General features: G+C 43.8%; 1 protein-coding gene across 5 annotated transcripts; it reads left to right on the top strand.

Annotated features, from left to right (window-relative positions):
* Window positions 1–3,781: 3,781 nt before the first annotated feature.
* Window positions 3,782–23,117, top strand: LOC143301900 (OTU domain-containing protein 3-like). 5 transcript variants are annotated; one of them, XR_013057861.1, is made up of 11 exons: window positions 3,895–4,153; window positions 5,691–5,956; window positions 6,450–6,598; window positions 7,928–8,040; window positions 9,772–9,897; window positions 12,754–12,870; window positions 14,394–14,496; window positions 15,319–15,398; window positions 17,628–17,723; window positions 18,367–22,569; window positions 22,696–23,117. XR_013057861.1 is itself a non-coding variant. In XM_076616339.1 (10 exons), the coding sequence occupies exons 2-10, from the start codon at window positions 5,745–5,747 to the stop codon at window positions 18,532–18,534; spliced, it is 1,164 nt and encodes a 387-aa protein (XP_076472454.1). In that variant the 5' UTR covers window positions 3,782–3,888; window positions 5,691–5,744; the 3' UTR covers window positions 18,535–23,117. The 5 variants fall into 5 exon arrangements, 4 of the variants coding, with proteins under 4 accessions (XP_076472454.1, XP_076472456.1, XP_076472453.1 ...); XM_076616339.1 differs by lacking the exon at window positions 3,895–4,153 and adding an exon at window positions 3,782–3,888 and having other exon boundaries at window positions 18,367–23,117; XM_076616341.1 differs by having other exon boundaries at window positions 18,370–23,117.
* Window positions 23,118–24,103: the final 986 nt, after the last annotated feature.

Genomic DNA, 24,103 nt, shown 5'->3' with positions numbered 1-24,103 from the left:
TTCGATTCATTTAACAAGCAGTCTTTCCATGACAAACAAGTCGTCTGCTACAGATGACCAACTTTCGCCACTACAGGTCGTACACCACTGATCTGTCCATTCTATTTTTAAATCAATGGTCGCACATGTGTAATGGAAAGTTGCAACTATCAGGGATCCGATGGGATCATGCGTTAGTTAGGCATCTGCTTTCTTTTTATATTATCTTTTATAGCAGATGTGCAGATGTGTAAAGACATTGTTGATTCGGTTGCCCTGATTAAAGGGCGACGTGTTGAAGAAAGGGGCATTCGATCAATATACACAGATAGTTAACACCGTACAGTACATTTTATTGTCATGCGTCCAAACTGTATAAAACCCAACCAAAAAATAAAATAAAATAAAATAAAATAAATAAATAAATAAATAAAATTTAAAAAATAAAAGTAAAATTTTTAATTGGTTATATCAAAATAAAATATGATGCTTAGATTACTTACAAAATATCTAATTACATAACAGCATAAATATTACTTATTTACTTACTGCCAATGCATTATGCCCTCTGGAAGGCTATACAGCGCAGCAACGAAGAACCGCCAATTTGGTTGGTTTGGGCCCGCAGTCTCTAAATGGTACTCCAGGTGTGTTTCATGGTCTCAGTTGAGTTCTTCTTGGATTGTTCTACGCCATGCTTTCCTTTGGCCTTCCCCAAGTACATTCACTAGTCTCTTGCGTCTACCTTCTGGTGTCCAGTGAAGGGCTGACCGGTCGATGTGACCTTGACGTCTTCACGTAGGTGTCTTTACCTTCTCCACCACAGTCTCATCAGTGATGGTGGTTGCCATGTTCTCTTCGTGATTGCACCGCCATGCAGTGGGCGAGTAGTTGTGGACTGGAAATGGTACTGGGTCAAAAGGATCGGAGGAATCTTTGGATGCAAAGTGTTTTTGTTGTTGTTGTTATTTCGTTTGTTTTTTGGTTGCTGTTTTTTCTGGTGTGGAAGGTTCACGATTTCGTTAAAATATATCAATCTGTGCTTGTCATCTTCCAGCATTCTGAGGCATAGAGCACAGCATTGTGGAAAGTACTCAAGTCTAGTACATCAATTCTCTGGAACACACCTCTAGTACACAACTCTCGTACATTTTCTAGAACACAACTCTAGTACATTCTCAACTTGATCTTGGTGCCGGCCACCGCCGTACTAGGGGGGGGGGGATGTGGGGGGGTAGGGGCCGCCGGGGCTGGAGGGCGGGCTGGTGGGGATATCCACACGTTGTTCAGCAATCTTAAGGTTATATCAGCCTTGCTGAGACAATGGGCGCCAGGGAGTAGGCAGCCGCGACATCAAGACGGAGCCATCAAGAGATATAACTAAGACAATTAAGCCTTTGTATGACTTGACTTGACTTGACTTGTAGTTGTACGACATTTGAAGCCCCGTTAAAAGGCCTGTTCGTCGTTCTGTGGATATTAACTATATACTTTGCAGCATGCGTGGCTGGCGTATGGGGCAATAGTTAAAGTTAAAAACCACCTAATAACAATTTGGTGAGTACACAGTGGGCAAATCTTTCCAGTGGCAATCGAGTCGATTTTTAAAAGAGTTGATGGAAGGTGCAGTTACAACGCTGTTTGGCAAACTGTTCCAGAGGGAAACAACCCTGTTTGACTAAAAAAAATTCCACTAATGTTGAGCCTGTGTCAGTTTTTCTGGAGCTTGAGGCTGTGCCCTCTTAGATCTCTTCCGCAGGCAAGCTCGAATTTTGGCCGTTCGACTTCATAGCAACCCTGGAGGTACTTATACACCTCAATCATATCTCCTCGGTGGCGTCGATGTTCTAGGCTTGGCAGTCTCAGAGTTTTCAGTCTCTCCTTATATGGTTTATTCCTCAGGGATGACAGCAGCTTTGTTGCTCGGCGTTGCACATCCTCTTCTTCGCTGCACAATGTTTTCTGCTGTGGCTGCCCAACACAGTGACCATATTCCAATAGTGGTCGGACAAGGGCCTTGTATAATTGTACAAAGGTCTGATGTGTCAGGTGGTCAAAGGATTTTTGTATAATGCCAAAAATTCTGTTTGCTTTTGCTGTAGACTGTGCGATCTGTTCCCTGAAGGATAGTCCATTATATACACGTATATGTCAGACAACTAAATTTCAGGACACTGAAGTAAAAATATTCAGGTAGGTAATCACACACAACTAAGCCATGTATTTATATCCAGTCGTATCTCAGGCTTAAAATGCAGCATATTGCTACTGAAGTAAAACATCACATGCACAGTCCATACAAAAGTACAGGCAAAAAAACGGCAGCATCTCTTTATAAATGAACTGTTCATGAATCTAAATGCAACGAAATTATTTATTCTGCAACACATTACATAAACATGTGCAGAAAATGAGACGCCGGCTGGGAGCAAAAGAAGGAAGAAAGACAGGGACAAAACAAAAATAGCGGGGAACAGACTGAATGTAATCCACTGTCTCTGAATCAGTCTTTATTATTGGGAAAGAGTTGACTCAAGCAGACTGAATCAGTTTAGAAGGGCACTTTGCAAACCAGTCCTCTTTTGCACAACACAGACTGTGGCTTCAGTTCGAGTGTAGTCTCTCTCTCTCTCTATCTCTCTCTCTCGCTCGCTCGCTCGCCAGTTGCTCGCTCGCTCGCTTTCTCTCTTACCCCCCACCACGCCCCTCTGGCAATCTCTCTGTCTGTGTCTGTCTCAGTCTCTTTCTCCACCCCACCCCCTCTCTCTCTCTTCCTCTGGCCTCTCTCTATTGCTCTCCGCCTCTCAGTGCACTGCTAACGTCCATATTCTAAATATATTTCTGTTTAATAATTACGATGTAATGATTAATTGCAATGTTTTTAAAAGCGAATATGTGAAATGCTTTTATTTGAGAACATATGTTTATTACTCTTGTTTAATCAAGTTATCCGCGCGTGTGGGGTGGGTGGTGGTGGGGGGGGGGGCGGGGGGGGGGGGGGGGTGGGGGCGGTGCGGGTGTGTGCTGATTATCTGGTTGTGGTTTTCTGCAATTCATCTTTATTCTTATCTTATCTGTCTATTATAATCAATGTGCAGTATAGTAGGCTATGTTTATAATTATATTCAAATAATGTTTCTTAATTCTTTCTGTTTTTACATTAAGAATACTAGTTATTACCTGCAGTGTGTGGATGTATGTATGAAACGATGTATGTGATATTATTTTACATTTGTATCTTCGTAATATTTGTAGGGGCTGTTGTTGGCTTTTACAATTATGGTCCCCATGTTGTTTACTTGTTTATGTTGCGATAATCCACCTGGCCAAATTTCTCCAGTTGGAGATAATAAAGTTATTCTTATCTATTCTTATCTTATCTTATCTTCTCTCTCTCTCTCTCTCTCTCTCTCTCTCTCTCTCTCTCTCTCTCTCTCTCTCTCTCTCTCTCTTCAATCCCTCTGTCTCTGTCTGTCTGTCTGTTTCTTTCTTTCCCCTCTTTCTGCCTCCCCAATTCTTGTTTAAAAAAAAAAAGGGGGGGGGGGAAGAAAAAAAAAAAGCCGGAAAAGAAAAAAGGAAAAAAAAAAGGCCAGTCATGTTGTTAAGTCTCATTTTCGTCAGTTGTAAAACAACAGTTCTGGTCCGCAAAATTATTATAGGGCTTGCAGCAATGAAACTTCTAAAAAATGGTTAAGAAATTTGAGTTACGTTATTTAGACCAAACCGCTGTCCAACACGAGTGTGTTGTTGCCGCAGGTCACTTGAACATAATCACCGTTCATTTTTCACCGCTGCTGTGGACATAGCTACATCACGAAACCGAAGAAGATCCCTGTGTGATCCATAGAAATGTGGGACAAAAACAACTAAGCTTGCTTGGTTACGTTGCGCGAAGTCACCAACAAAACGGTAATCTGCTCTTCCAGTATTTTAGTTTGTCTGTCGCAACAGTTCAGAACAAATCGGATATCGTTTCGTCTACTTTTACTTTTTCCAACAGACCATTTCATGGGACGATCCCTGTTGGCCGATCGGTGTGTCAGTGGCAATGGATTTCAGAGTGGTGATGAAACTTTTTAAGTTTCAGAAGAAATTGTTTTTAGAGTAGAACCGCATCGAGTCCATCACATGGTGAAACGGTTTGGTCCAGTCTGCACCGAGTTAGTTCTAAAAGGCAGGTAAAAGCCATAGTGGATTTGGAATATGTGGGATTGTAGGTTCGATCTTGACGGCGTTGAGTGTGTTAAATGGTGGATTTTTTTTCCCGATCTGGTTGATGTGCTGACCTGCCAGTGCCTGAACATCTTTGTGTGTGTGTGTGTGTGTGTGCAGATGACCAAATACATTAAAAAAAGAAAAAAAGATTCTGTAATAATTGTTTGGGATCTGTCAGTTATGGATACAGAAAAATACACAGTATCAGTATAACAGCAAGCCCCATCTATGACAAGAATCACCAGCAAATTTGCCATCAGACATGATGTTGCAAGTTCCCAGCACTTGAAGAAGCACTTTTTATTTATTTATTTATTTTCCACAGACCTGACATGGTTCACAATAAACACAACATTACTATTATGCTTCAAGTTCAAAGTAGGTCTAATCATGAACGAGTGGGTCTGTCGAGAGTAATGCACAGTATTATTTTCTTTCATTTATAACCTGCCCCAGTGGTGCATATTATTGTTCCAATGTGTGTGCATATATATAATTTTTGGCCAGATTGCCTCTGTATAACACATGCATTACTCAACATATGGTGCTCGTCATGATTATGAATCAGCTTGTTGTAGATCATGATATGTATGGAAGTCAGATGAGAGAGCATTTTGATTTGATTTGATACTAAATTACTAAGCAGTGTGCTGACTGCAAGATTAAATCAGTACAGCAGTTTCCCAGATTATGAATTCAGAGACAAAATTAACCATGGAACTGAAACTATAGTATACATTGTGTGTATTCATAATTTTCTTTGTTTACTCTTTTACTTTGTTTACTTACAACTACTCTTTTTTAAATATCTAATGATGCTATTATGAAAATAAAATAACATACAATATCAAAATGTCTGTTATATCTGTAGGTGTAAACAAACGTGTTGATATTTGATATAAACTGAAATGATATGAAGTAATCATTTGACATGAACATGTTGATCTTTGAGTTTCAATGTTTAATTGACTTTTTCACAGTCTCTCTATGTCTGTGTCTCCAACTGTCTCTTATGAAGTGCTTACTCTGTTATTTTTTTATGTTAGGAATAAGTTAGGAATAAGTTGCAGACTTTTTACTTTCTCCAGAATTTCAGATGTTGATTTTTTTTCCTATGTAGGACTAGGAAAATCGTTGGCAGGGTCTATACATAATCTGATAATGGTGTTGTTTTAGAAAATATTCAGTTTATTCACAATCATGATATCGCCATCTTTCTCTCTATTCTCTCAATTTAAATACTAAAGAGTGAAAGAGGTATGATAGGTCGTGTCAGGGACAAGTCGACCATGATGTCAGAAACATAGAAAACGAATCTGCAGATTTGATTTTACTTCATTTTTCATCCTGCCAGAAACACAGGAAAAGAATTATGCATCATTTAAACCGTAGATTTCATTTTAAATCTTCGGTTGTGTGTGTGTGTGTGTGTGTGTACATATGTGTGTCTGTGTGTTTGCGTGCGTGTATGTGTGCGTGTGTGTGTGTGACAGCAGATCGTAGAGGGTGACAGAGGAGTGAGCAGACAGACAGGCAACAGTGACTCAGACATGACACGGAATCAGAGGTACAACCCCCAGACGGGTCAGGGTCACCCCCCTCACCCCAACTCTGGTAAGAAACAGCAAGAGAGAGCAGTCCGCGACGCTCACCGAAAGGAGCGGAAAATCAACTCCTACCTAGCCGACGACGAGAACTTCCCCAGCTTTGCCATTCAGCTGAAAAAACTGGGCCTCCAGTTGCGGGATATACCTGGTGATGGGTAGGTGTGTGTGTGTGTGTGTGTGTGTTTGTGTATGTGTGTATGTGGGTGGGGGGTGGGGGGTGGGAGGGGGGATGTGGGGAGGTGTTGTGTGTGTGTGTGTGTATGTGTGTGAGTAGTGTGTGTCTGTTGTGTGTGGTGTGTGTGTGTGTGTGTGGTCTGTGTGTGTGTGTGTGTGTGTGTGTGTGTGTGTGTGTGAGAGAGAGAGAGAGAGAGAGTTGGGGTGGTTGGGAGATGGAAAACTGGGAAGGACTGAAAGGTGGTAGTAAGTAGATGGCTTGTGGGTATCTGTTCACATTACATAAAACATCTTTCACCTCATGCCTGCCCTCCAGTAACCTACACAGGCTAACTACCATATGTATCAACAGCACATTAGGTATTTTAATGTCAGTGTGTGTGTGTGTGTGCGTGTGTGCGTGTGTGTGTGTATGCATACATGTGACATATGTGTATGTGTGTGTGTGTGTACACGTATTTGTGGCTGTGTCAGGAACTGTCTGTTCCGGGCCCTGGGGGACCAGCTGGAGGGCCACTGCCAGAACCACTACCAGCACCGCCAGGACACAGTGCGCTACATGCTGAACCACCGCACAGACTTTGAGCCCTTCGTCGAGGATGATGTCCCCTTTGATGAACACAGTATGTTGTCTCCCTCTGTGGCCGTCATCCTGTTAACATCATGTTTCATTCCCCCTTTGATGAACACAGTATGTCGCCTTCCTCTGTGGCCGTCATCCTGTTAACATCATGTTTCATTCCCCCTTTGATGAACACAGTATGTCACCTTGGTCTGTGGCCGTCATCCTGTTATCGTCATGTTTCATTCCCCCTTTGATGAACACAGTATGTCATCTTATCTATGGCCGTCATCCTGTTAACGTCATGTTTCATTCCCCCTTTGATGAACACATTATGTAACCTTGCTCTGTGGCCGTCATCCTGTTAACGTCGTGTTTCATTCCCCCTTTGATGAGCACAGTATGTCATCTTATCTATGGCCGTCATCCTGTTAACGTCATGTTTCATTCCCCCTTTGATGAACACATTATGTAACCTTGCTCTGTGGCCGTCATCCTGTTAACGTCGTGTTTCATTCCCCCTTTGATGAGCACATTATGTCATCTTCCTCTGTGGCTGTCATGCTGTTAACATCATGTTTCATTCCCCCTTTGATGAACACATTATGTCATCTTGCTCTGTGGCCGTCATCCTGTTATTGTCATGTTTCCCTTTGTTTCTCTATGACTCAAAACAGTTAATGGGAATAAAGTCATTGTCATTGTCAGTTGTCATTGTCAGATAAGATAGGATTAGAATGACTTTTTCATCGCTTGAAGAGAAATTGCATCATGAGGTATGGGGAAATGAAAGTAAAAAATTTACCCAAAAAACACAGACACACACACAGACACAGACAGACAGACACAGACAGACAGACAGACAGACAGACACACACACACACACACACACACACACACACACACATCGTCTCTGACTGAGGATAGGTGTTATGTAAAATATATATATTCATATCAGTCACTGACTGTGTTTTTAAAGTGCTTTGAGCTTGGTCTCTGGCCGAGGATAGGTTCTGTCTAAGTATTCCATTTCAATCAATGACTCTTTGTTTTTAAAGTGCTTTGAGCTTGGTCTCTAACTGAGGACAGGCACGGTGTAAGTGTCCCTGTCAGTCAAGTGAATCTGTGTTTGTAAAACACTTAGAATTTAGAGCTTGATCTGTGACTGAGCATAGGCACTATGTAAGTATCCTTGTCAATGACTACATGTTTGTAACGTGCTCAGAGCTTGGTCTGTGACTGGTGATTGGTGCTATGTAAAGCACCCATATCAGTCAATGATTCCATTCCATGTCTGTAAAGCGCACAGAGCTAGGCCTCTGGCCGAGGACAGATGCTCTCTGTAAAGATCCATGTCAGTCAGTGATGCTGTCTGGTGCCGGTGTTGCAGTCAACAACCTGAGGAAGCAGGGAACCCACGCTGGCAACGACGCCATTGTGGCCTTTGCCAAGCTGCACAACGTCAACGTCATGATCCACCAGCTGAATGGCAAACCTCTCATGGTCAGTGCTGCCTAGTTATGACCTTTGATGACCCCTCATGGTCAGTGATGCCTAGTTATGACCTTTGATGACCTCTCATGGTTAGTGCTGCCTAGTTATGACCTTTGATGACCTCTCATGGTTAGTGCTGTCTAGTGATGACCTTTGATGACCCCTCATGGTCAGTGCTGCCTAGTGATGACCTTTGATGACCTCTCACGGTCAGTGCTGCCTAGTGATGACCTTTGATGACCTCTCATGGTCAGTGCTGCCTAGTGATGACCTTTGATGACCTCTCATGGTCAGTGCACGTGGTGTCCACTGATCATATGTTGAATGGGCAGGCACAAATTATAATGCAGGACTAAATCATTCACACACACAAAAAAAGTGTTTTTTTTGAAATGTCATTTAATCAGTACAATATGGACATAAAGAAGAAACACACAAACAGACAGACACACTCACACAGACAGACAGACAGACAGACACTCACACTCACACTCACACTCACACACACAAAAAAACCACCCCAACAACAACAACAACAACAAAAACCAACGAACCATCCAACCAACCAACCAACAAAACCAATAACAAACATTTCACAATTCAGCCACATGCAGAAGTGTTGGGGGTGGAGGGAGGGTGGGGGGATATAAACTAACACTGTAACAGACAGAAAATGATAGTGATGATGACTATAGTAACGACAGTGAAAAAAAAAATGATGATGATGATGAGAATAACAATAATGATGATAAAATTGATAAGAATAAGAATATTATTTTTTATTATTATCATTATTATTGTAGTTATATTGTTATCGTTAATGATAACAAAAATAATGATGATGATAATAATGATAATGACAGTAATAATAATAAGAAGAAGATCATTATAATCATTATCATTATTATCATTATTATTATTGTTGTTGTTGTTGTATTTGTTCTTGTTGCTATTATTATTATCATTATTATTATCATCATTATCATCATTATTGTTGTAGTTACATTGTTATTGTTAATAACAACAAAAACAAGAGAGGCAAGGCCTTCAAGACTCACTTGTGATGCATTTTTTAAAAAAAATCCAAGATTTTTATGTAGTGAGTATAATTTCAAAATGTAATGTTTAAGATGAGAAAGATCAGTTGAAAGCAAATTAACTCCCATAGCATTAATTACAGAGTAATTTCCCTTTTTTTACTATCCGCATCAAAACGTTTGCAAAATAAATAAACCTTCCATGCTTAGCAAAAGAAGTTCCTGTTTGAACAGAAAATGATAATAATGACTGCTCTTGTTGTTGGGTCAGAATATCAGATCAAAGTGCCAAGTTTAGAGAATACAAAAAATATAAATATAACAGTAAATGCAGTTTGCATATAATTAGGCTTCATTTTTTATTTTTTTGTGCCCATCCCAGAGGTGCAATATTGTTTTAAACAAAATGACTGGAAAGAACTGAATTTTTCCTATTTTGGTGTCAACTGACAAAGTATTTGCAGAGAAAATGTCAATGTTAAAGTTTACCACAGACACACAGACACACACACACACACACACACACACACAGACAACCGAACACCGGGTTAAAACATAGACTCACTTTGTTTACACAAGTGAGTCAATAATGATGATAATAATAATGCTGCTGCTGCTGCTGATAATGATGATGATGATGATGATGATGATGTACCACGTGGGGCCCATTGACGTATATGACATGACACTGTGCTGCCCACAGATCCAGGGTCCCTCCCAGGGTTTAAACATCCGCCAGTTGCACATCGCCTACCACAACGGGGACCACTACTCCAGCATACGCCGCCACGGCGACAACTCGCAGTCCCCGGCTAATATATGCCTCCAGGTAGTATGGTTGTGTTGTGTGACTTCTTCATTTTTCTTCTTCTTCTTCTTCATGTGTGGGCTGCAACTTCCCCATGTTCACTTGTATGTACATGAGTGGGCTTTTCACGTGTATGACCATTTTATACCCTCTGCCGTTAAGGCAGCCATGCTGCTGTTTTCAGGGGTGTGTGTGTGTACTGGGTATGTTCTTGTTTCCAATACCCCACCAAATGCTGACGTGGATTATGTGGAATCTTTAACATGGGTATTTGATTCAATGCATGTATATACGCATGAGGAAGGGGGGCGGGGGGGGGGGGGGGGGGGGGCGTGGGGGGGGGGGTTCAGGCACTAGCAGGTCCGCACATCTGTTGACCTGGGAGATTGGAGAAATCACAAGTCCTTTCACCCGCCCGGGGTTGTGACTGGGATTCAAACCCAAGCCCTTCTGATTGAAAGTCCAGCACTTTAACCACTCAGTTGTTGTGCCCGTTGTTTTCTGTTACTTAGGTTACGGCTGTGAGATAGATTATGGATTAGCGTGCACCCTGGAGATAAAGATTATGGATTACAGTGTGCCCCCCCCCCCCCCCCCCCCCCCCGGCGACAAGTCCTTGGGTATGGTTGCAGAAAGTAGTTTGCCAAGAAGATGGGCATATGGAAACAGAATTCCCCACCATGTGTGATTTTTCTCCTGTTGTGGAGAGCGTGAAGTAATGTGAACGGTGAATTTGAAGTGTGTTTGTGATAGGTACTTCTGCCTCCTGTCAGTCACAGGCGGGGGTCCTTCTGAGAGAATAGTTACTTGCAGAAGATTTGTTGTTGTTGTTTTTAAAAGGATAATCAAAATGATAAAGCCTAAAATGCTTACATACATGGGAGAGTGGGATATGTCGGCCTTTTTTATGAGAGAACGACTCTGGTTAATGCAGCAGACTTTATGAGAAAATGATGATGGCTGGTTAATGCAGCAGACTCTTTGAGAAAATGACACTGGCTGGTTAATGCAGCAGACTTTATGAGAAGATGACAACAGCTGGTTAATGCAGCAGACTCTATGAGAAGATGACACTGGCTGGTTAATGCTGCAGACTCTATGAGAAAATGATGATGGCTGGTTAATTCAGCAGACTCTATGAGAAAATGACAGTGGCTGGTTAATGCAGCAGACTCTATGAGAAAATGACAGTGGCTGGTTAATGCAGCTGACTCTATGAGAATGACAATGGCTAGTTAATGCAGCTGACTGTATGAGAAAATGACACTGCCTGGTTAATGCAGTAGACTATCTTTGTAGTGCATTGTTTCCACAGGAAGACACAATACTTTTTTCTTTTTACTGTGTTTTGCGCCCAGGGAGACTGCATTGCCCCCATGGGAAGATATGAGACTTTGTCTTTGTGCCATATTGCCCCTACAGGAAAGCAAACAAGACTTTATCTTTTTACTGCCCCAGGAAGACAAAACGTTTATCTTTTTACTGCTTTGTCTCCACAGGAAGACGCAATACGTTATCTGTTTACTTTTACTATGTTGTGTCCACAGAAAGACATAAGATAATCTTTTTGCTGCATTGTCCCCACAGGAAGACACAAAATTTTGTCTTTGTACTGTGTCCCTACAGGAAGACTCAAGACTTTATCTTTGTACTGCATTGTCCCCACAGGAAGACACAGGACTTTATCTTTGTACTGCATTGTCCCCACAGGAAGACAAAAGACTTTATCTTTGTACTGCATTGTCCCAACAGGAAGACTCAAGACTTTCTCTTTGTACTGCATTGTCCCCACAGAAAGACACAAGACTTTATCTTTGTACTGCGTCGTGCCCACAGGAAGACACAAGACTTTATCTTTGTACTGCGTTGTCCCCTCAGGAAGACACAATACTTTATCTTTGTACTGCATTGTCCCCACAGGAAGACTCAAGACTTTATCTTTGTACTGCATTGTCCCCATAGGAAGACACAAGCCTTTATCTTTGTACTGTGTTGTCCCCACAGGAAGACACAAGACTTTCTCTTTGTACTGCATTGTCCCCACAGGAAGACTCAAGACTTTATCTTTATACTGCATTGTCCCCACAGGAAGACACAAGACTTTGTCTTTGTACTGCATTGTCCCCACAGGAAGACTCAAGACTTTATCTTTATACTGCATTGTCCCCACAGGAAGACACAAGACTTTGTCTTTGTTTTGCATTGTCCCCATAGGAAGACACAAGACTTTGTACTGCATTGCCCCCATAGGAAGACAGAAGACTTTATCTTTGTACTGCATTGTCCCCACAGGAAGACGCAACATTTTCATCTTTTTGCTGCATTGTTCCCACAGGAAGACACAAGACTTTATCTTTGCACTGTGTTGTCCCCACAGGAAGACACAAGACTTTATCTTTGTACTGCATTGTCCCCACAGGAAGACACAAGCCTTTATCTTTGTACTGTGTTGTCCCCACAGGAAGACTCAAGACTTTATCTTTGTACTGCATTGTCCCCACAGGAAGACACAAGCCTTTATCTTTGTACTGTGTTGTCCCCACAGGAAGACACGATACTTTATCTTTGTACTGCATTGTCCCCACAGGAAGACTCAAGACTTTATCTTTATACTGCATTGTCCCCACAGGAAGACACAAGACTTTGTCTTTGTTTTGCGTTGTCCCCATAGGAAGACAAGACTTTGTACTGCATTGTCCCCACAGGAAGACGCAACATTTTTATCTTTTTGCTGCATTGTTCCCACAGGAAGACTCAAGACATTTATCTTTGTACTGTGTTGCTCACACAGGAAGACTCCAGACTTTATCTTTGTACTGAGTTATTCACACAGGAAGACGCAACATTTTTATCTTTCTGCTGCGTTGTTTTCCACAGGAGGACGCCAAGGTGGCAGGCCCCTCCCACTCGTACAGCGATGGCTTGGGCTCAGCGGTCAGTCACTGTGGGGTGGACCATCTGGAGGTGGAGGTGATGAAAGCCACGGGCTGTCAGGTCGGTTCCCCACTGTCTGTGGGCATCATCATTGTTGTCTTATTTATCTATTTATTTATTTATTTATTTATTATTTATTATTATTATTTTATTATTATTATTATCATTACTACTACCCTTTTTATATATCATAATTATTATTTATTTATTTATGTAAGCTTATCTATTATTTATTCACCTTTTTTTTTTCTTTTTTTTCTCAAGGCCTGACTAAGCACGTTGGGTTACGTTGCTGGTCAGGCATCTGCTTGGCAGATGTGGTGTAGCGTATATGGATTTGTCCGAACGCAGTGACGCCTCCTTGAGCTACTGATACTGATACTGATACTGTGGGCATGATCTGTGCATGGTGGCTAAAAGGTGGAGATATTATTTTCTGTCCAGATCTCCCCAGGTCAGCAGATGTGACAGACCTGATAGTGCCTGTATTGTGTATTGTATTTGTACACGCTATCCTGCACTCCTGACACACTTACACATACAGACACCCGCATACATGCAGAGACGGAGATGCACGCACACACCCACATGCACACACACACGCACGCACACGCGCACAAAGACACACACACACATATATTCTCTCACCAAATGCCCTAGAACACCATGACTACTATGATAGTGAGGGAGGTGGTAATGATAACATGAATGATGATAATGTGAATGATGATGACTTTTTTCTTCTTTTTTTTGTTGTTGTTGTTGTTGTTGATGTCCCTTCATCAGCACCGTTTGAGTGGCGGTACTCACACACTACTCATTCCAAGTTCCTGTTAACACAGCAACACCCAGCTTCATCTGTTGCTGTCTCAGCATCAGCAGTCTACAGAGAACTGTTTATGCTAGGTCAGCAGAAGGCCTCACACCAGAGGAGACCCTGCACTGCTGCTGAGTCACTTTGGTGGTGTTCAGTGGTGCCTGTTCTGATTTAATGACACCACCACCTGCTAAGCCCCGTACTAACGACAATAATGGCTCATCGCAGAGTCAGGCTGAGTGAGCATCCCCCTCAAGAGTGGAGACCGCCACCACCATGTCCATCCATCTCCAGCCCCCCCCAGTGAATCTGCAGACACTGAAAACCTTGACAGGACTCACTCCAAACATGGAATTGGAGAGGGGTGCAAACTGAGGTCACCATGAGAGCTCTGCCTGGGGAGAGCAGTCCGAATTTACACAGAGAAATGTTGTGATAAGAAGAAATACAAAAAAAACAAAAACAAAATAAAAACAACAACAACAATAAACTGTGCATCTTGCCCTCCATTTTTTGGGGAACTCGCATGCTAGTTGTACTGTGTGTACGTTTGCTGATGTGGCTCGGAGTCAGTGTTCCTGCCAAATTCAAACTGTTCCCACCAAATTTCCTTATTCTTCCTACAAACACTGGACAAGGGTTGGCATCTCTGAATGACAATGATGATATGGATGATGATGACATTGATGGTGATGATGATGATGATAATGACAGCGATGATGATGATGATAATGATGGTGATGATGACTTGTGGTGATGGTTTCAGAGTGTGGGTCAAGTCCGCGAGGCCCTGGCTGACTGTGACTACCAAGTAGACGCTGCCATAGCGACGCTTATGCAGACCATGGAACTGGGAGACGGCCTCTATGGTGTGTGTGTGTTGTGTGTGCGTTTGTGTGCGTGTGTGTGTGCGCGCGCGCGCGCGTGTGTGTGTGTTTGTGTGCGTGTGTGTGTGTGTGTGTGTGTGCTTAGATGAAGGGGTGCTATCGTGGCTATGGAAAGTTCTGAATTCGATCTGTTTCAACTCTGTGTGCTTCCTTGGATGCATTTACAAGTCATCAGTGTGTGCAAATTTCAAGTATGGACACTTTAATCATATCACTAGATGATAACATAATAAGGAAGTTCTATATTTCGCCCCTGACTAACTCGTTTTGTTACAGATCAGTTTGGAAGTTTTCAGTTCATGAATTTCTAACATCAGTTTTTTTTGGCGATTTTATTTCTTACCCACACAAATGGGCCATCCGTGGGGAAAAGTCAGGGGAGGCAACTGGCAGTACTTAGTGAGTTAATACATTGTAATGAACTGACATACTGACAGCAGGGGAGGCAACTGGCAGTACTTAGTTAATACATTGTAATGAACTGACATACTGACAGCAGGGGAGGCAACTGGCAGTGCTTAGTGAGTTAATACATTGTAATGAACTGACATACTGACCGCAGGGGAGGCAACTGGCAGTGCTTAGTGAGTTAATACATTGTAATGAACTGACATACTGACAGCAGGGGAGGCAACTGGCAGTGCTTAGTGAGTTAATACATTGTAATGAACTGACATACTGACCGCAGGGGAGGCAACTGGCAGTGCTTAGTGAGTTAACACATTGTAATGAACTGACATACTGACAGCAGTTACAATGTGGTTTGGGGTCGTTTTTTTTCCCCCCACTCTTTCTGTCCACCAGAGGAGGACGACACAGCACCAGAGGAGGACAGTGGACTGTGGGGGCCGGAGGGAACAGGCAGCCGCATCTTTGGTGGAGGGGTATGTTGGGCAGGTCTCACAGACGGGCGCAATAGCCGAATGGTTAAAGCGTTGGACTTTCAATCTGAGGGTCCCGGGTTCAAATCACGGTGACGGCGCCTGGTGGGTAAAGGGTGGAGATTTTTACGATCTCCCAGGTCAACATATGTGCAGACCTGCTTAGTGCCTGAACCCCCTTCGTGTGTATATGCAAGCAGAAGATCAAATACGCACGTTAAAGATCCTGTAATCCATGTCAGCGTTCGGTGGGTTATGGAAACAAGAACATACCCAGCATGCACACCCCGAAAACGGAGTATGGCTGCCTACATGGCGGGGTAAAAACAGTCATACACGTAAAAGCCCACTCGTGTGCATACGAGTGAACGCAGAAGAAGAAGAAGGCAGGTCTCATTTTCACTTTCTCACGGAGGTGTCTGGCGCTGCTTTCGGACAGATCCATATGTACGATGCACCGCATATGTCGGGCAGCTAGATGCCTAGCTAAGGAGGATAATCCAAAGCATTTAGTCAGGCATTGAGTGCGTGCATGTATATATACCCGACATACCCAGATTCAAACACTCCACTGTTGGACGCCGTTCTTTTTCTGTCACTGGACCTTGCATTTGGAATGAACTTCCTCTTTCCTCAGGTCTCTGCACTCAGCTCTTTCAAGTCTGGCCTTAAAAAACCCACTTCTTCACAAGATAACCTCCCTCCCCTGCCTCTTCCTTGTCTTCAGTTTCTTCAGTTTTAGAGTGATGCATGCGTGTGAATGACTGGTGTGAAAGCGCTTAGATTTGTCTCTGCACAAGATTCAGCGCTATATAGATACTATCATTATTATTATTATTATATTTTGTTACCTGTTCAAGTGAATTTCTTTTTCAGGATTTTGCCAGAGGACGGCAGTTATGTTGCCATGGGTTCTTTTTCAGTACGCCAGGTGGGTGCTGCACTTGGGACCTCGGTTTATCGTCTCACCTGAATGACAAGTTCCTTGGTTTTGATTTTTAAGTCAAACCTTGGTCCATTATCATCATCAATATAAACAAAACAGTCTCAAAGTCTGTGGCCTTTCATGCCCTGCTCTCATGGTGACCTCAGTTTTGATACCCCTCCACCTGTGCTTGGGCTGAATCCTGTCAATGTCTAAGTGTCGGCAGATTCATGGGGTGCTGTTGTTTGAGAGACATGGTGGTGGTCTCCACTCTGGGAGGGACACTCACTCAGTCTGGCTCCGCAACAAAGCCATTATTGTCGTTAGTGGGGGGGCTTAGTAGGTGGTGTCCTAACTACGTTAAATCAGAACAGGCACCGCTGAACACCACCGAAGTGACTCAGCAGCAGTGCAGGGTCTCCTCTGGTGGCCTGATACCGATGGTTCCCTGCGGACTGCCGACGCTGGAACTGTGACGGACGAACCCGGGTGTGGCCATGTATGGGGGAACCTAAATGAGTAGTGTGGGAGTAATGGCACTGAAACAGTGCAGATGATGGGGCAGCAAAAAAAAAAAAAAAAAAAAAAAAAAGTCAAACTTTGGTGAAAGGGCGATACTGGGATTCGAACCCTCTTTCCAGACGAGCTCTCCCCTCCTCTCCCTCCTCTTTCTGCTTAACAGCTTCTCAAACTTTCTATTCAGGTACATATGACATGCAGGTGTGTCTTCAAAGAAATGGACAAAAGATTAATCATTGTATATCTTAGAAACGGGATTGCGCTTTTCTTGTGTAAAATGTTGAGTTTTATGGCGGGTTGGCGTTGTTGAGAGGGCCAGGAGCAGAGGGCCCAGAGTGTCAGCGAATTGATTGCGATCGCGCCTTAATTTTAGCATGATTCCCCAGTCGGGCTACATAATTATGTGACCTGGTTGGAGACATAATTTGACAACAAACAAGAACGCCAGAGAATCGACAGACAGGCAGAAAATACGAAAAAAAACCTTAGCCGTATGAAGAGCACAGGAACAGGAGTCATGATGGCTGCCGGAAAAAGAGGGCGCTAGCTAGTGGGACAAAGGGGAGGTTACCTACTACCGGGAGGTTATCGGCCGTAGTACTTTCGTTTTCTCCACATAGGCGGATAGTAGTTTGCACAGGATAGGCATGTCAGACCCCTGCCGGAGTCTGCACTAGTTGGGTCACGGTAAGTATGTTATTTAAACGTAATTTTAGATAGAAAATTTCCTTTTTGTGCATGCTGTTTTTGCGTGTTTCCATTGTTTTCTGTGTTGTGTGTGTCCACAGGTGTCGGGTCATTACTGTGACGACAGCTCCAGCAGTTCTGGATCCTTTAACAACAACAGGGCGGGAGGTGCTCGACCCAAACATTCTGTTTCCTCTGTAAGTCTGCTGTGGTGTGTGTGTGTGTGTGTGTGTGTATGTGTGTGTGTGTGTGTTCATGTGTGTGTGTTGTAGCAGTCTTCTATTTATCATCTTTCCACTTAAAGTGATATTAGAAAGGGTAAATAACCCCAAAACAGAGGAGGGGTGTGGAGGTGGGGGGCGGGGAGTGTGGGGAAGAAGAGTGTGTGTGTTTGTTTGGAGGTGGGGATAGTGAGAGAGAATGCTGGGGGAAAAAAAGAAGAAAACGCAAAAAAAAACCCGCCAGCATCAAACAACTAAAACAACCATTAAAATGTCCTATTGGACTACACAGCAAACCGTCTGCAAGAGCAAATAACATACAGGAGTTGTTAAAAACACATTCACAAGAATTTTTGGTGAAGTCTGGTAAAACCAGTTTTAGACTCCGACATTCAAATGTTACGTGTTTGCTAGAAATGATTTCTCCACATATAAGCATTTGACATCTTTGCTGAACGTTGTTGTAAAAGCATTCAGCTTTATCCTGTTGTGTGTGTGTGTGCACGTGTCTGTGTGTTTGTGTGTGTGTGTATGTGTGTGTGTGTGTGTGCATGTTTGTGTGTGTGTGTGTGTGTGTGTGCATGTGTGTGTGTGTGTATGTGATGTGTGCTGTCTCCAGCAGGGCGGGGGCCGCAAGGCGAGGGAGACGAAGAAGATGGAGAAGAAGCGGCGTGCGGAGGAGCGTCACCGGCAGAGGGTCCTGGGCCTGGACCCCCAGCGACAGCTGAGGCAGGAGATAGAGCAGGAAGGCACCACTGTCATCACCCACGACGTCACCCGCATCTGAGTGCTAGGCATGTGTTTGCGGGGCGGGGGGGTAGGAAGGGGGTGGTGTGTGGGGGTGTCTCCTGTTCGCGTCTTGTGCTGTGTCAGCGATGTGATGCATCACGACTGGCAGGAGATAGAGCAAGAGGGGGCGGGGGGGGCAGCACCGTCATCACCCACGACGTCACCCGCATCTGAGTGCTAGGCGTGTGTGTGTGTTTGGAGGGGTGTGGGGGTGGCGCATGGGGATGTCTCCTGTTCTGTGTCAGCGATGTGATGCGTTGCGACTGGTAGGAGATGGAGCAGGGGGGCACCACTGTTGTAACCCATGATGTCACCCGCATCTGAGTGCTAGGCATGTGTGTGTGTGTGGAGGTGTGGGGATGGCGCATAGGGGTGTCTCCCGTTCACGTCTTGTTGTGTGTCGGCGATGTGATGCGTCACAACTGGCAGGAGAGAGAGCTGGAGGGCAGCACTGTCATCACCCACGACGTCACCTGCATCTGAGTCCTAGGCATGTTGTGTGTGGAGGGGGGATGTGGAGGTGGTGTGGTGTGGTGTGGTGTGGCGCATGGGGGTGTCTCCTGTTCTGTGTTTTAGTGATGTGATGCGTCATGATGCAAGGGTCTGCGTCCTGTTGGGTGGTGTGTAGCGGGGTGAGGGTGGGGGGTCGTGGTTCGTAGGTCACCTCAGTACTATGTGTTTGTTGATTGGATGCATCATTCATAGCACACGCTCCTGTCTTGTTGGGTGTGTGTTTGTGTGTGGAGGGGGGGGGGGGGATGGGGGATGTACTAAACGCACAGGGTCACCTCAGTCTGCGTCGTCTTACATTTTGGGGATGTGACGCTTTGCGACACCACCGTGGATCGTAAGTCTTGTTGCCTGTGCGGAGCTGTGTTGTGCATGATGTCGGTCCACAGACTCTCTTCCAAGACTGGTGTGTGATGTCAGGATGTCAGGATGGGTAACGAACAATGTCAGCACGCGTGCTGCAGAATCAGTCATGGTGAGGGCGGTCGGTGCCGTGAGGGGAATCTCAGTCACTTTCCCCGACGCCCAGGTCCCTAGACTGGTACCTTGCTTATGATGGCAGCACCGTGCCAATTCCATATGGGTCTGAAACGGCCATCGGTGAAAATTGAGAGCGATGCATTGTGGGTGAAAATTGAGAGTGATGCATTATGGGTGAAAATTGAGAGCGATGCATTATGGGTGGTCTCTCCTGCTTATGATGACGGCACCGAGCTGATTCCATGTGGGTCTGAAACAACCATCATTGAAAACTGAGAGTGATGCGTTATGGGTGGTTTCAAGGCACCGAGCTAATTCCATGCGGAAAACGGCCCTTAGTGAAAACTGCTGGGAGCAATGCGCTATGGGGTGGTTTCTTCTGTGTCGTCATGGTTTCATGAGGATTCCGTGGCTGAATGCAATGCAGAACTTCCTCCGTGCTCCCCCTGTCATCCACAGTGTTGTTGATAACGGACCTCAGAGGCTACTCTTCACAGTGTGAATACTTTATTTTTTTGTTAATGCTGAAGAATTACTCTGAATATTTTTCTTTTGTTTGTGATTTTTTTTTTGTTTGAGTTTTTTAACAAACATTTTTTGTGTGTGTGCTGATGGAAAGGTGAATGGATTGTGAGTCGCTGGTGGTGGTGTCAAGGTTGTGGGGTGTTCGTGTTGGTATCACTGGTTGTCAGACGAACTTTAGGAGAAACGTCATGCTGACATTTTTGTAACAGCAAAGTTTTAGCTACAGTTATGTCAGTAATGGTTGGGGAATGGGGTTGTTTGTCTGAATGAATTCTAACAAAAAAGTTTTTAGTTGGTGGCTTTTTGACTTCATATATACATGCACGCTGGCTGGCACACAGACATTTCCCCTCCTAGATACAAAACATATGTGCATGTGCTCACACACACACACACACACACACACACACACAATTACACTCACTTATGCTAATTTACATTTAATACATGCAGGCACTCGCACTGAAGGACGTTTATGCATGTTGGTTCAAACGCTCTGCACATTCATTCACATTGTATCGGCTTTTTTCTAGACGCTTTACAGTATGGCAAAAGGAGATGATGTCACTTGTTTTGGAAACGAACAAGTGAAACATAACGACACAAGAAAGCAGCACAATATACACTCACACACACACACTGTATGCATGTCTGTACAAACATACTGCACATACACAAAAAAGAAAAATACAACTTATTCATCCTAACCAGAAAACAACAACAACAACAAAAAAAAACCCAACAACTCCACAAATAGCGAAAAGTAGCATTGTCAGTGTTAAACAGAACCTGTCGCCCTAAAATTTGATACACGGATAATACAACCAACCAACCATGCATGAGCGCACACACATGCATGCAGGTACAGTGGAGTGATGGCCTAGAGGTAACGCGTCCGCATAGGACGCGAGAGAATTTGAGCGAGCTGGTTCGAATCGCGGTTCAGCTGCCGATATTTTCTCCCCCTCCACTAGACTTTGAGTGGTGGTCTAGACGCTTGTCATTCGGATGGGACAATAAACCGATGTGCACTTAGCGCACGTAAAAGAACCCACGGCAACAAAAGGGTTGTTCCTGGCAAAATTCTGTAGAAAAATCTACTTCAATAGGAAAAACAAATAAAACTGCATGCAGGAAAAAATACAAAAAGATGAGTGGCGCTGTAGTGTAGCGATGCGCTCTCCCTGGGGAGAGCAGCCTGTATTTCACATAGAGAAATCTGTTGTGATAAAAAGAAATACAAATACAAATGTCCAGACTGGGAAAAAATACAAAAAAAAAAAAAAACCCAACCCAACCCCAAAACAACAAAGGGTGGCGCTGAAGTGTACCAACGCACTCTCCCTGGGGAGAGCAGCCCGAATTTCACACAGAGAAATCTGTTGTGATCTAAAGAAATAAAAATACAAATAAGCACCCCCCACCCCCGTCCCCGTTCCTCTCCCTTCCCTTCATACACAGTGTCAGACAGAGGGAATTACTGCCGTGTGGACGAGGCAGCTGTGACATCTGTGATATTGTTGTGTGAATCAGTCAGCTGTCTCTGGCACCCACCGCAGCCTCTTTTGGCAGCAGGGAGATAAAGGATGAGGTGAGGAAGGTCTGGAACGCTGCAGACCTGCAGGGTTCGTATACTGTCGTGGGAGCCTGGAAAAGTCTTGGGGGTGGGGTGGGGGTCGGGGGAGGGGGGGTGTGGGGGGGGGGGATGAGAGAAGCATTTCCATGGCTGGAAAAGTCTTGTGAAAAAAATGATAGAAGCATTTCCATGGCTGGAAAAGTCTTGGAAAAAACGATAGAAGCATTTCCAGGGCTGGAAAAATCTTGGGGAAAATGATAGAAGCATTTCCAGGGCTGGAAAAATCTTGAAGAAATGAGAGAACCACTTGCAGGGCTGGAAAAGTCTTGGGGAAAATGATAGAACCATTTCCAGGGCTGGAAAAGTCTTGAAGAAATGAGAGAACCACTTGCAGGGCTGGAAAAGTCTTGGGGAAAATGATAGAACCATTTCCAGGGCTGGAAAAGTCTTGAAGAAATGAGAGAACCACTTGCAGGGCTGGAAAAGTCTTGTGAAAAAAATGATAGAACCATTTCCAGGGCTGGAAAAATCTTGGGGAAAATGATAGAAACATTTCCAGGGCTGGAAAAATCTTGGGGAAAATGATAGAACCATTTCCAGGGCTGGAAAAGTCTTGAAGAAATGAGAGAACTACTTGCAGGGCTGGAAAAGTCATGTGAAAAAAAAAGATAGAACCATTCCCAGGGCTGGAAAAATCTTGGGGAAAATGATAGAACCATTTCCAGGGCTGGAAAAGTCTTGAAGAAATGAGAGAACCACTTGCAGGGCTGGAAAAGTCTTGGGGAAAATGATAGAACCATTTCCAGGGCTGGAAAAGTCTTGAAGAAATGAGAGAACCACTTGCAGGGCTGGAAAAGTCTTGTGAAAAAAAATGATAGAACCATTCCCAGGGCTGGAAAAATCTTGGGGAAAATGATAGAACCATTTCCAGGGCTGGAAAAAGTCTTGAAGAAATGAGAGAACCACTTGCAGGGCTGGGAAAGTCTTGTGAAAAAAATGATAGAACCATTTCCAGGGCTGGAAAAATCTTGGGGGAAAATGATAGAACCATTTCCAGGGCTGGAAAAGTCTTGAAGAAATGAGAGAACCACTGGGCTGAAAAACGTCTTGTGAAAAAACGACAGAGCCGTACTAAGGGCTGGAAAAGTCTTGGAAAAATAGGACAGAACCATTTCCAGGCTTGGAAAAGTCTTGGAAAAATGAGACAACCGTTTATTGAGAAACAAATATATATATATATATATTGACCAGTACAAGTCAACAAACACCTTCATGCTAACCCCCCCCCCCCCCCAACCCCCCAAAACCCAAACAAACTAGCAATCGAAAAAACAAAGTGTTTAAAATTGAACATGAAAACTGGAATAAACGCGGATCTTTTTCAGCAGTGGTGTTCCAAATTTTTTGTTGTTGAAAATTTGCAGCCTAGTAAGGGAAAAGGGGTGGAGAAAGTATGGAATTTTTTTTTGTTAGGTCATGTGCGTGTGTGTGTGTGTGCGGAGGGTGGGAGGGAAGGGGGCTGGGGGGGGGGGGGGGGGGGGGGGGGAACCATGCATCTGTTCTAGAACCTTCCCCCAGGGGGTGGGGGAGGGGGAGGAGTGGAGATTGGGGGCTGTTAGCCGCGGACACTTTGTTGTTGCGTGACCGCACTTTTTTTATTGTTAGGTGGGGACGTGTTTGTCTTGTTTACAAAATGAATAAATAAAGTATGTGTTTTTTTTTTTTCTTTTTAAGTAAAGGTTAACTGTGGTAAAAAAAAATTGAGACACGTTGTGTGTGTGTGTGTGTGCGTGTGTGTGTGTGTGTGTGTGTGTGAGTGAGGACCAAGTTTATTTTGTCCTCGGACACTTTGTTGTTACGTGACCGCACTGTTTATTGTAAGGTGGGGACGTGCTTGTCTTGTTTACAAAATGAATAAATAAAGTATGTCTTTTTTGTTCTCTCTTTTTTTTTTTTTTAAAGTAAAGGTTAACTGTGGTAAAAAAAAAAATTGAGACACGTTGTGTGTGTGTGTGTGCTAGTGTGTGTGTGTGTGTGTGTGTGTGTGTGTGTGTGTGAGAGAGAGAGAGAGAGAGAGAGAGAGAGAATCAGGATCAAGTTTATTTTGTCCTGAAAATCATAAAAATAATGAAGGTTTATAGACATGAAGGGTGTACACCCACACACCCACCAGACATACATGCACACACACACACACACACACATTCGGTTCACTCACTCAGTCTCACAAACGCAAATTCAAGGTGAAGCCACAGAAGCATGACCAGTTTTGTCCTAAAGTCCGAAATCCTTCTTTTGAGACGATGACAAACAAAGTATATATATTAACACACACACTCATACACATACACACATGGATCTATATGTGTAAGGCACATGCATCAATTCGCAGTCTCACAGAATCGACCCTCAACCAACAAATGCCCATATCCAGGGCCCCACCTTGCGCATAAACACATTAAAAAAATCAATGTAG

This window comes from Babylonia areolata, chromosome 28 (assembly GCF_041734735.1).
Source record: "Babylonia areolata isolate BAREFJ2019XMU chromosome 28, ASM4173473v1, whole genome shotgun sequence".
NCBI lineage: Eukaryota > Metazoa > Mollusca > Gastropoda > Neogastropoda > Buccinidae > Babylonia > Babylonia areolata.
The sequence above is the reverse complement of the archived record's forward strand: the minus strand, read 5'-3'. Positions and strand labels throughout refer to the sequence as shown.